This window comes from Canis lupus, chromosome 16, assembly GCF_011100685.1.
Source record: "Canis lupus familiaris isolate Mischka breed German Shepherd chromosome 16, alternate assembly UU_Cfam_GSD_1.0, whole genome shotgun sequence".
NCBI lineage: Eukaryota > Metazoa > Chordata > Mammalia > Carnivora > Canidae > Canis > Canis lupus.
This window is the reverse complement of record NC_049237.1, coordinates 8,641,600-8,654,392: the sequence shown is the minus strand read 5'-3', so window position 1 is coordinate 8,654,392 and position 12,793 is coordinate 8,641,600. Positions and strand designations below refer to the sequence as shown.

At 47.9% G+C, this 12,793-nt stretch overlaps 1 protein-coding gene across 1 annotated transcript in view; it reads right to left on the bottom strand.

The window, feature by feature from the left end:
* Positions 1–2,669: 2,669 nt before the first annotated feature.
* The window catches only part of PARP12 (poly(ADP-ribose) polymerase family member 12), a 38,825-nt gene continuing 28,701 nt past the window's right edge, over positions 2,670–12,793 (bottom strand). The window contains exons 9-12 of the mRNA XM_038559410.1: positions 7,986–8,061; positions 6,029–6,159; positions 4,995–5,146; positions 2,670–3,796 (exon numbers count right to left, since the gene is read on the bottom strand). Of these exons, the coding sequence (XP_038415338.1) occupies positions 3,471–3,796; positions 4,995–5,146; positions 6,029–6,159; positions 7,986–8,061 (685 nt within the window). The 3' untranslated portion in view covers positions 2,670–3,470. The remainder of the gene's footprint in view (positions 3,797–4,994; positions 5,147–6,028; positions 6,160–7,985; positions 8,062–12,793) is intronic.

Here is a 12,793-nt window from a genome sequence, read left to right as displayed (position 1 = left end):
GTTTTGACTCTGCTGATGATATATGAGCCGCTGATCCACCTCGCTCAATCAGAGATTGCTGGTAAATAAGCAAAAATGTAATTTTGTCAAAATGAGGAAGGAAGGAAGGAAGTCCTGGCCTCAGGATGGAAGAAGGAACCTACAGGGCAGAGGGACACGGGGACACTCAGTGAGCTGCCCTGATGGCACCAGCCCCTGGTGCACTTGTGGCATTTGACTTAAAAAAAGGACATTTATTGGAAGCCCAGCTTCAACAATGGCTCAGAAGCTTCCTAATGCTTTGATTTTCCTACGTAGGAAATACTAACATTGTGACTTCTCTTAATTTTGATCAAAGTGTCAAAATATAGAAGTGAATGTATTATAACTATCGTGTTGCTGAGAAGTTAAAATTCAACGAAGAGCCCACAAGTTGAAGCCCACATCTGTCACGAGTTGCGTGTGGTCGGGGCTGCTGGTCATCCCACGTCCCTGTGCCTCCGTGTCCTCATCTGGAAAACAGAGCAGCGGACCAGGGTCAGAGCCCCGTCCTTTATGCACCACCTGAGCAGCGCGGAAGGGCTAGGTGTCCTGTAGATGGCATCTTGGGCAGGAGTTTGTGAGCGCGGCTCCCAGAGGCTGACCTGCCTTTAGGCTGTTTCAGGAGAGCTGGCTCAAGAGGGTCCCACGTATCCGTGGCTGTGGATGCTGCCTCTGCCGTTGGGCCCTCTCCCATTGCAGCCCGGAACACCCCGGGCTCCCCGAACGTCCTCTTCTGGAGAGCCCTCTTCTCACTTTCGGGCTTCCCTGGAGGCAAGAAGGCAGCCTCGACTCCAGCACAGTCCCAGCTCTAGCTGCCCGGCCAGCCCATCACACAGCTCTCTCTGCACCCCTGCTGTCACCACTGCTCCTCTCTGCGACCCAGCCCTTTCTAGATGTCTGACCCTGGGGCTCACACTCACACTCAATGTGTGAGAAAGTCACACATTCCCATTCCTGGTGAGCCATCTGCCCTTCCTGATGGCTCTGCCTGTCTCTCCGTCCCTGACCCTCTGTGGCCATCGCAGAGCCTCATCCTGCAGAAGGGCCCAGTTGAGCACCTGGCTCCCTCCTCAGAGCACAGCCTGTGCCCAGCACCCCCCAGCCTGTCAGCTCCATTGGTTGCCCTCACTTTCCGGTCCAGGTGCCTACCATCTTCAGACACAGCAGCGAGGCTTCCTACTGTCCTAGAATTGCTGGGCTTGGCCCCACTGCTCTTTCAAGCCACAATCCCCAGTTCTCCCAAAATGCCACCATCGATGCACAACACCAGCTACCATGGGGGCAGGAAATGGCATGGATTGGGCCCTCCACAGGACCCTTTAGCTGGATCCCAATCAGGTCCTCAGGACTAGTCATTCACACACTTGCCGTGGGTCCCACCGCCTCTTTGCACCGAGAGAGTTACCGTCATTTTGACTTCTTCCCATCACAGTGCCCACCCCCTCCCAGGCCACAGCCTGGCCACATGGACCCCGGCCCTCTCAAATTTCAGGTCCAAGTTGGTATTCCTTCTGGCTTGCCTTCTGAAAGGTGAGCAAATCCAGCGCCTCTGCAGTCTTCTAGCTCAACTGCCTTTTCTGGAGCATGTGATCACCTCCACACCAGGCTTCTCCAACCATTTTTCCCACCCACACTCCCCACTGGACCATCCCTGCTGCCCACCACTCAGCTCCCAGCAGCCAGATAGTTAATGAGCAGGGGATCAGGTCCATGTAAGACTCAGCAGGCAAGCATCTGACTTAACGATTCTCCCTGACACTCCTCTGGCCCCCCACCTCCACTGTAGTAGGACCAGGACTCAAATCGAAAATAAAATTTCAGCATCAGTCAGGGTATGGTGGAAATATCTTGGGGCCTCTGAAAAATCCTACCATGTACAATGAGGTGACCGGCCCTGCAGGTGGTTAAGGTAGTACTGTTGTTGCTGCATTTTTTTGGTCATATAATTCAGTTCCTCTCTGCCTTGACTAGCTGACCTGGGTAAGGTTCCAGGGTACCCCCTAACCCTGGTCCAGAGATGGAAAAACTCAACAGCCTTGGATCTGAGAACTCCAGGATAAAGTGACAGAAGCGGAGGCATCACGTGGAGTGGACACACTGTATTAGGAAGGTGGGGGTGGGCAAGAAGGGTGTAGGGGAGGAGGGACAGCCCACTGCTGAGGACTGAACCCAGAGACCAAACAGTACAGCCACCTCAAGACACAGAGCTGCCCTGCCAGCTCCTCCTCCCCCAGAGCAGAGCCCGCCAGTGCCCAGAGAGACTCCCATCAACTGCTGTGAGTGAGTGAAAGACGCACAGGATGCACCCACCCCTCCATGTCCACAACACCCTCTGCTCAGTAGTGAATCTGGGTTTTGCGGAACTTGGAACTACAGGGGTTGGGTGGGGAAGAAAAAAAATAAATATGTAACTTTTGCAAATATAACAGAGATGTAAGACCATGTGGCCATATAGTTAGGGCCCCTGCTAGGGTTGTGGAAGGTGCCCCGGCAAGTGAGAGGCCCTGAACCTTCAGGCTCATCAGCTTCAGGATAAGTCCACACACAGCCCCCAAGGGCAGTAATGGGGGCTCTGTTATAGCCCAACACCCAGAGAAGTGCCTCTACCCAGCAGGTGCTCGATAGACGCTGAAGAATGAGCTTTGGTGTCGTGCACTTCAGATAAATATTCTTTTATTTCCATACTCCATTGTGACATTTGCAGCACAGGTATCCAAATCTCACAGGAACAGAAAACCCATATTTAGAGGGTATCCAGTGTGCTTAGGAGATGTGGGAATGGGCATTCGTGGGCAGAGCCCTGGGGATCCCTGGGGGCAGCCCCTCATCCATGTCACCTTCCACTAAGTGATGCTGACCCCTCCAGGACAAAGGGAAACTGACAGGGCCACAGTGATACCACACAGTAGCCACTTGCTCTAACACCACGATAGATGGGCCAGTTCCAAGGGCAGGAGCCCAGGAGAAGAAGGGGTGCCTGGATTAAAGCCAGAGCAACAGAGTGACTACCTCCTGGACTGATGATGGCTACTATGTCATTTTGAGAAAAAATTAAACAAGATGCCACTGAGACCCTGAAAAACCAAATTACTCACTGCAGAGACAGAAAGTTAAATTTAAAATCAATCCATAAAATAGTACCTGGAAACTCTGTGCCTGGTGCCAATCAGCTGCAAAGTCGACAGAGTGTAAATAATAAAACTTTAACCCACTAGTAAAAAGCAGTAACAGGCCCACCTATAATCACTTCTGGTTAGTCTACTAATGAGCCCAAAAGTGGCTTAAAACCGAACCATTATTAGTGAGATTAAGACTGTAACTTCATCAGGAAGTCAACGTTAAATGAACAGTTCATTAAAAGTTTTTGTTAAAAAAAAAAAAAAAACCCTTCCCAAATAGCAACGCCAAGGAAGACATGCCTGAAAGGCACCTAAAACACCCTTGTGTGCTCACTGCCGGCTGCTAAAGAAAGATGCCAAGGAGAAGAGGGTGGAGGTCCCCGTTGTGGGCTTGTTGGAGCTGGCATATTGGATCACGTACTCCGGGTAGACCTGGTGCTTCTCAAAGATCACGAAGATGGAGGGGTCCGACATGCTGTTCACGCAGCTGTCATAGAAGTTGTTGCCAAGGCCCTCCTTGGCCGGGGGGCGGACGAAGGAGGCGTTGCCTCGGATGAACTCCCCGACCAGCACCCGGGCCAGGAACATCGTGTGGGACTTGGTGTCGGATTTGCTGTAGTGGTGGGAATAAGCTGCGTCTCGGGCGAAGTAGCTCCCTGCAAGGAAGGACACGTGTGGGCTCAGTGGGGTTTTGGGGGGCACAGCCCGCAGCCTGGCAGGGGAGGCTCAGGTGTCCTGTCAACCAGGAGACATTCCTATCTCCCTGTCCTCCCTCTTTCCTAGTCTCTTCCCTCACGAAGGGCATTAGGGGGAATCACCTAACTCTGAGACAGAAAACTCAGGTTCTGCCTCTCTCAAATCCTAAGGGTCCCCTGGGCACATCACTACTTAGCCCCTAAACCTCAGTCTCCTCAGCTCTAAAATGGGGCTGTCATGCCAGCCTCATGGGGTTGGTGCAGAAAGGTAACAAGATCCCATACATGGAACCGTAGCCACTGGCAGCCTAGCAGAGATTTCTGAAGCTCAGCAAACAGGAACCTGCATCAGAGACTGCCACATACACATATGCAGAAATACGACCCACCACTGGCTTCTGTCCATCCCGCCCCCACAGCTGTTGCCACACCTGATTCAGGCTGACTGATGGACAAGTGATAGAGTCAGAGGGGGGCTGCTGATGACAGTACCACAAGATGCTTCAATTTAGCAACCATGTCATGGTTACGGCAAAGAATGTCCTTGTTCTTAGGAGGTGCTCAAGGGGGAAAGAGCAGGACCTATGCCACCTACTTACTTGCAAATGAGTCAGAAGAAATAAAGCCAATGCGGCACAATGTTAAGCTGATGAATCTAAGTAAAATTTATGTAGGAGTTTTAAAAATATTATTCTGGAGACTTCCCCGGGTTTGAAATTATTTCCAAATAGAGTTTAAAAATAACACAGGAAAATAGAGAACTCCCATTATGGCTGGAATGACATGGACACAAGCGTCCCTCAAGTATTCAGATTCTCATCCTAATGATCAAGCAGGCAACAGCCTGGGGCCAGGCTCGGGGCTGGGAAGGCACCTGGTCTCCTCCCCTGACTCATGCTCACCATCTCCAGGGCCTCTACTCCACAGGGACACAAAACCCTTCTCCAACCTTGGGTAAGGCTCCTGGCTGCACACAGAGGAGTAAGGGGGCCACCGGCTAGGCGCCCCCCCCCCCCCCCCCCCCCCGCGAGGGCCAGGGGTCCTCACTCACTGAGTTTGACCCAGCTCATCAACTCATGCTGGTTCCCCCATGCCCTCCATCAATTTGCTCTAAAAGAGTAAAGCCAGGTTCTGCCAGTGGGGTCACCTTTGCCCTTACCCTTGCCGTAGGAAGTGCCATGAAGACCACAGACCCTCCAGTCAAAGTTCTGCTGGCAGATGGCATCGACGAAACTGGCACTAGTGCCGTGGAAGAGCTGCCGCTCATCTACCATCTTCCCTCCATTTCTCTTCTGCATTTGCCCTTTTTGCCTAGAATCATGGGAGAGGAATGTACGTTGGAGGCAGAGAGTGCCTGCTGCCAAATATAGGCCACTCGACCCAGGAAAACACATTTTATTAGAAACATCAGGAGTCCGGGCCCATGAGACCAGGCAGGCGCCAGGGCATGGGAAAGAGGGTGAGCAGCGGGACCTGGGTGAAGAGCAGAAGGGAAGCCTTTCCTTCCACAGATCTAGATGTCGGCAGCTTCTTGCACTCCCACAGCAGGCCAGCCACTGGCAAGCACACACACCACCTCTTCTTCCTCACCACCTTGCTTCCCAAGGGAGCTTAGCCAGGGAAGCTGGGAGATGCTGGTCAGTTGAGGGGCCATCCCTCTACCTGCTCTAAGCTACCCTGATTTCATCACTGGGCCCAGAGTACAGATGACACTGCTCCAACCCCCTCTTCTGGGGACAGGTCAGCAGGACCTCAGGCCCTCCCTCCCTGGTGACCTGCTGCAGACAAGGACAAGTTGCTGAGCACCCAAGAACATGCTAGTCCTCAGGCCCGAAAATGAGGTCTGGCTCCCTGGCTGTCAGGACAACAGCTCTATATGCCTTGGGGTGCGGGTGGCTCCTACTGACCAGTTCCACGCAGGGAGGCAGAATGCACATGTGCAAGTGCGGGCTCTGTTACTAGGGCAGCTTTAGTCCCCTTGGCTCTGAGGAATATGCCGACACTAAGCTGTAAAGATGGAGAGATGGAGAGGAAAGCAGGGACACAGCTCCTGATGCCACCAACACCGGGCAAGCAATGACTGCTATCTCAGGTTGTCCCTCAAACCCTGGACACATTTGGCAAGCAGCTAGCCTACCGTGTATGGATTGGAGGGACAGTCACCAGCCCACTAACAATGAGCCCCTAACATACCACTGGTAGACTTCCCAGAGAGCCAGATTCTGGACTCGCTCAATCTTCTGAACAAAGTAGAAAGGCAGCGTGCGGTTAAAGAGGTTCCAGACCTTTTGATACTCGTCTGATGAAGAACTGAGGGTAATTTTCTACAAGAAGCAAACATTTTTTTTCTGTTATCATCAAAGTGTAAAATATAAATCAGTCCCTTCCAGGTCTGCTCATAAAATGCTAGAACTGCAGGCAAGACCAGAGTGATCACTACTCTCCCTTGGCCCAGACGTGTAGTCTCTTCAGGTGTCATGGGGGGGTAGGCAGTTTGTGGTCACTTTCCTTTTGTTCACTGTGAAATCCTCCTAAAGGGCAGATACATGATGCTCATGCCAACACCCCCCTGGGTGTCCCCACTCCTCCTCTGTACCCACACAGGGCAGACTATATAGTCTATAAGACCAGAGCTGGTGTCAATAAATGTGGAGCACACTTGTTTGGTGGAGGCAGGCAAACCCAATTAAAGCAGATCTGGGCTCACAGACAGCAGTGTGGTGGGAGCACGCCACACTGCAAGTGCTAAGGAAGAGGCAGGCTGGTAGATGGGCACACATCAACTCAGGAGCGCCATGAGATGTGCAGGAGCGCCATGAGATGTGCAGCACCTGGTGCTACCGCATCCTCCCAGGTGAGCCTACCTCTCCCTTAGTGTCTTGCTCTGGGAATAGCACTCCCTATGCACCAGGAGGGGCCCAGAGCAAGGGCAGCTGACGTTCGCACAGTGACAATCCACCAATTCCTGCACTTGCTGTCTGCACCTAACCAGCCCCCCTGTTCCCAGCTAAACAGGCTTGGCCCCATGACAGCGCATTTGGGAATTCCTGAGAAATCCCTCTGTACCATGGCCTTCCCCTACCCTGTGTTCAGTCTGAATGTCCATGGGTCTCCTGCAACTGAAATTATGACTCTGGTTTCCCTGCTCCCATCCCATGGGAGGACACCAAATTCCTCTTCCTCAAATATGGAACCAGCCTGCCCCTCCAAGACCAGACTGTCAAGGGCTCCCATACCTGCCATGGCCTTCAGCTTGGCCTCACGACCAAGGGCTCCAGAACACAGCCCTGACCTCCCTCTTGCTCCCCCAGTGTCTGTGCACATCCTCCATCCTGACCTGGGCTCCTTCCCTATGCAATTTCCATTGATTTGTATGTTCTTCCCCTATTTCTGCCTGTACGAGCATCAGCCATCACTTAGGTGTGGACCCAGTGAAGCTTTCTCCATTCCCCTCAATATGGTCACCTCGTTCTGTGACACTGACTACTATTGTTCAAACTCGCCCAGCCCTTCTCACATGTGTCTGTGCTGCTGGAGTCTGTGTACATTCTGTACAACCCAATGAGAGTCGACATCTCACGGCAGACAGGCACAGAGCCTGTATGCCCAGTGCCTGACAGGGAGCCAGCATCAGAAGGCCATCTGAGTGCCCCACATTCAAGAGGTGGTAATGGACAATGGCCTGAGTACTCTACAGAACTCAGCATAGGTCTCATTAGCTGGCAGGCCCTACATGAGCCATCTGAATTGATGTTCCCTATCTTCTAGTATCTGGCACCTTCCAACAGCAACTCCCCCTCTACATATCCCTCATCATACTCAAATCCTCCCCTGGTTTTTCTTTTCTTGCTTAGTAAAACTAATACTTATTTGGCTAAGCAGCTGTTAAGCTCCTATTTCTGCCCTTTCCAGAGATTTCCAGATCATCATCCTCGATCCACAATATATTCTCTCCCCTTAGGGCCATAACCATCTTCTTCTGAATGGTGAGCATTCAGCCTTAAAGTCCCCACGACCTGAAAATAAAACCCCACTAGCTCCTCCCTCCTGCTCTAGCCTGACCACACAGCTTCCTCAGTGGTGGAGTCTGCTCACTAACTATGTCTAAGAACACCCTCCTCCATGACCCAAGGCAGCGCGAGTCCCATACCTTAAAGCCAGGGTCTGGCAGGGCTGAGGGGTCCCAATGGTCTGGGATGCTCTTTGGGCCTTGAAACTTGACGCTGCTACAAAATGTAAACAAAAACACTGAAATATTTTGTTCTTAGACTCCAGCAGATCTACTCTAAGCAGCTTCCACTAGCTGGTACCACCAGTCTAGGGTCTCAGCATACCATTTTGTAAAAGCAGGTAGAAGGTGAGGAAGCACCTAATAAGCACACTATCCACCATGTAGGAGTACATCTATCTTTGCTCATGTGGCCAAAACCCAAACAATCAGGTATGAGGGATCCATTTCTCACCTGTATCTCAACTCTTGCATGGAAGGCAAAGAGTATCTGATAAAAGCAGCATGTACAAACTTTTATCCACAATTTTAAAATTCAAAGAATTCTTCTTTCAAGCAGCCTCAATGAGGTATAATTGGCATACAAAACATTTTTAAAGAACAGAAAATTTACATCAAAACTCATTTGGCAGGAGCACCTGGGTGGTTCAGTCAAGTGTCTGACAGGAGATAGAGCCCCGTGTTAGGCTCTGCACTCAGCAGGGAGCCTTGTTTGGGATTCTCTTTCTCCCTTTTCCTCTCCTCCCAAAGCTCAAGCTCACACTCTCTCTCAAAAAATAAATCAATCCTAAACAAACAAACAAACAAACAAACAAAAAAAAAAAAACACCGCATTTGGCAGTAGAAATTTGACTGGAACTAAGGGACTATGGTTATTTCATACTGCTGCAATATTAGCATGCTTAATTACAGGTCTCACATAACACAAGCACCATATCTTTCCAAAAGATAAAATAAAGTCTAAGCTCTAAAAGACACATGACCCAACAGGTCTAGGAACAGGGACTGTGTCACTATAATTCCAAATCTTTCTGACTCTGTTTCAGAATGCTGTTCTTCCTACAATAGATCTACCTTCTGTTTCTACGGGCATGAGACATGTACCTTCATCCTAAGCCTCAAACAACTCCCACAAATAACTCTCCTAGAAAAACAGCACAGTTTAAAAATAACTAATCAAGGCCCCACAAGCAAGAATCAGCCAGAAACAGACCATGAAGACTTAAGATGCTGAAATTACAAGGCAGATTATAGCACAACAATTATTCTTTCCGTGTTTGAAGACGTAAAACACAAACTTTAAAAATATATGCAAGAAACTGAGCTATAAAAAGATGTGGAGAGTTTGGAAAAGAATCAGGAAGAACTTCCAGAAGTGAAAGATACAGTCCTTGCTAGTAGAGGTTCCAAAGACATTTGTGCAAGCAGGGGAGACCACCTGAGGACAGAGGAGTGAGCCGAACTAGACAGCAAGTGTGGTTATCCAGAATGTGGTCCCAGCAGGGAGGAGACAGTAAATGTGGAGGAGAAGCTGGGACACAAAGGAGAGATAGAGAAGGCCAAGATCTAGTCAGAACACAACCAAAGCTCCAAAAAGAGGAGAGAGGAAAGGCTGGAGGCCATTTTAAAGAGAACAAAGGAGACTCTCAGAGTGACACAAAGGTCTAAGAAGTCCCAAGAATCTCCAACAGGATAAATAAAAGCACATGCCCACCCACACCAGGTTAATAAAAGTGTCTAGCAGCAAGACTGACACAATCTGAAAGGCAGCTAAAGAAGACAAGAGGGATTCTGGAAAAGCTCCAGTTAGACTAACAGCTGATTTTGTGAAAGCAGCAATGGAAACCAGGGGACAGTGGAATGTTCTAGGAGAAAATAACCACAACACAAGATGCTATCCTATAGCCAGTGAAAATATCTTCTGAGATTGAGAGCAAAGTAAAGATATACTCAGGCAAACAAAAATAGTTTTCCAACAGACCTCCATCTAAGAAAATGTGAAAAGACAAAGTAGTAAAATGCGAGTGAATCTAATGCAACATTCCTAGTATAAAGTAACAGTACCTCATGAAGTTTAAAAACAAGAGAGGAAATTAATGGAATAAGGCATATGAAAGCCCTTCTACCAGCTGATGAGAAGACAGACACTGATCAACTCATACCTAAAAACACGTTATAATTTCTAGTATGACCTTTAAAATAAAAGGTAATATAATTTGTAACTTCCTTTCTTTTTTAAAAATTTTATTTATTTATTCAAGAGAGAGAGAGAGAGGCAGAGACACAAGCAGACTCCATGCAGGGAGCCTGACATGGGACTCAATCCTGGGTCTCCAAGATCATGCCCTGGGCTGAAGGTGGCACTAAACTGCTGAGCCACCTGGGCTGCCCTAGTTTGTAACTTCCAAACTAGTAGAAGGGGGAAAAATGAAATGACTGAAAATATCTTCATAAAGTGGGAAGAAAAGAAAAAATAAGATCCAATCACATGAATAAAACATTGTTTTTGGAGGATACAAGGACAGTAAGGAACTAAAACCAGAAAGCTGATATACAAATGCCATTTCAAACTCTACATCAAATTCTCATATTAGAACTCTGGAATGTAAAAAAAAGAACTCTGGAATGTGGGAATGTGGAGATCATATTTAGGGATCCTGTCATTTGTGTAAACAGAGAAGTTGTTTCTGAAAGTGACCCACGCTCACTCAGAGTCCCCAGTGGACTTGCTTGCTAGAGTTACATGGCTGCTGTCACATGGGTTATCAGAAGAGCCACAAACCTCACTACATTGACTCTGTGATTCTCAGGGTATGCAGTGGGGAGGATCCTGAATCAGTCATATCTTACTCTGAATTTGACCAAAATGATCACTTTCATTTCTGATGTGCGGTGTCTGTGGCCCTCCCTGAAGACTATGTTACAGTCATAATAAAAGACATCCAGTCTCAGAAAGGAGACAAACAGATTTTTCCACACTGTATCTAAGGTAGACTCTGGTAGGGAAAGAATCAAAAATAACTTCCAGAAGTAGAAGTAGTCACAGTTAACTAAACTGTAAATCCAGAAGCAATATGCAGAAGGGATAGATACATTTCACTAAAAAATAAGCAATTCTGTGGGTAACACACTTTATAAACAAAGCTGAGAACTAACAAACTAAGAGAAAAGGTTTGTGATTTGTTATAAGAAACTGAGTGCTCGGGGATCCCTGGGTGGCTCACAGCTTAGTGCCTGCCTTTGAGCCAGGGCGTAATCCTGGGGTCCCAGGATCGAGTCCCGCATTGAGCTCCCTTCGTGGAGCCTACTTCTCCCTCTGCCTGTGTCTCTGCTTCTCTCTGTCTCTCTCATGAATATATAAATAAATAAATCTTAAAAAAAAAAGAAAGAAACTGAGTGCTCATCTCCCTAGTAGATAAAAGGCTCTTAACATTTAAGAAAATAAAAAGGCTGACAGAAAATTGAACAAAAAGACAAACTGTCCAAGGAAAAAGAAAGGCAAAAGGCTGTTACAGTTAGGAAAAATATTAAACCTCACTTGTAAGAGAAAGCAAATTAAAATAGACTGAAACACCCTTTGCCACTCATGAGAATAGCAAAAGTCCAAGAGATCGATGATTCACCTGTTGGCAAGGCCGAGAGAAACAGGTACCTCAAGCATCCTGAGGCAAAGTGCATAATAGTTCAACCCCATTAAAAGGAACTTGCATTTACCTTCTAGAACTTTAACCTCCATGAATATGAAACAGCTCATACACCAGATCATCCACTGTGGCATTACCATTGTAACAACAAAAGATCTAAAACAATGCAAAGCATCCCTTCAAAGTGGACAAATTAAATAAACTAGGGTATGTACAGATGATGGAGAGCCATGAGACAGATTTCAGAAGATTTCAATGTACTAAAAGGGAATAATTATTTCTAAGTGGAAAAGAATAGTACAGATAAAATGCTACCTTTAGTGCAAGAAAAAGGAAATCAGAAAACACTTTTATATTTATGCGTTTGCTCATTTTTTCCAAAAGAAACATAATACAGATAAATCAGAAATATATGCAAATAACTATTCACTGTGGAAATGCTGGAGGCTAGAGGGAGGAGCATACTGACTACCAAGTATATCCTCTCCTTGAACTGATCATACCTTTTCCGTCTAGCTCCTATCAAATTCTTCTTTAAATGATCATGCTCTACAAATACAACCACTAATGTCCATCTGTGAGACCCCAGAAGAACCAGCAGAGAAGCTATCAGTTTGCTGTGAAATGGCAATGAGCCTGATTTCTCTAGCTAACAGAAGCCATAGCTGGCTGTCAACATGGTCTGAAGTCCCAGCTTAGGCTGTGACACATCCAACTGTAACTGGTGCTGTGGTACCTCTTGCCATGCAGGCCATTCTCCCCCAGTAGAATGTGGGGGACCTCTGGGAGGGCCATGCAGATGGAGAAAAGGACCCTTCCTCCACTCCAATCTCGGCACATCGGCATCCAGCCTAAAACTACTGGTTCAGAAGGGGTCTGATCAGAGCAAAGCTCATAAATATGCCCCATCAGCTGCAGGAGGGCCCTCTCCTGCTCTTAAAAAAAAAGGCTTACAAGGCCAGGCGCTCCCCTAGCGGCTTTTGGCAGCCACAGGGAATCCACCTTGAGGATGAAGCTGGCCGCTTGACACCTGCAGAATCTATATTTGGGTTTGTGGCATACCGTGATATTCAAGTACTGAAATACATGGTTTTTACTGGTATAATTCCATTATTTTCCTATCACTTCAACATTTTCAAAGACTCAAGTCTATGATTCAACTATTCAACTGAAAATACAAACTGCTGAGCCAGCTTCAGCCTCGACTGGCTTGCAGATCACAATAAGCAGCCTTATAATTGTGTATCTCAAGCCTTCTAGCTACGAAGATAATGCTCTGGCCCCAAGCCTTTCCCAACTCATGGA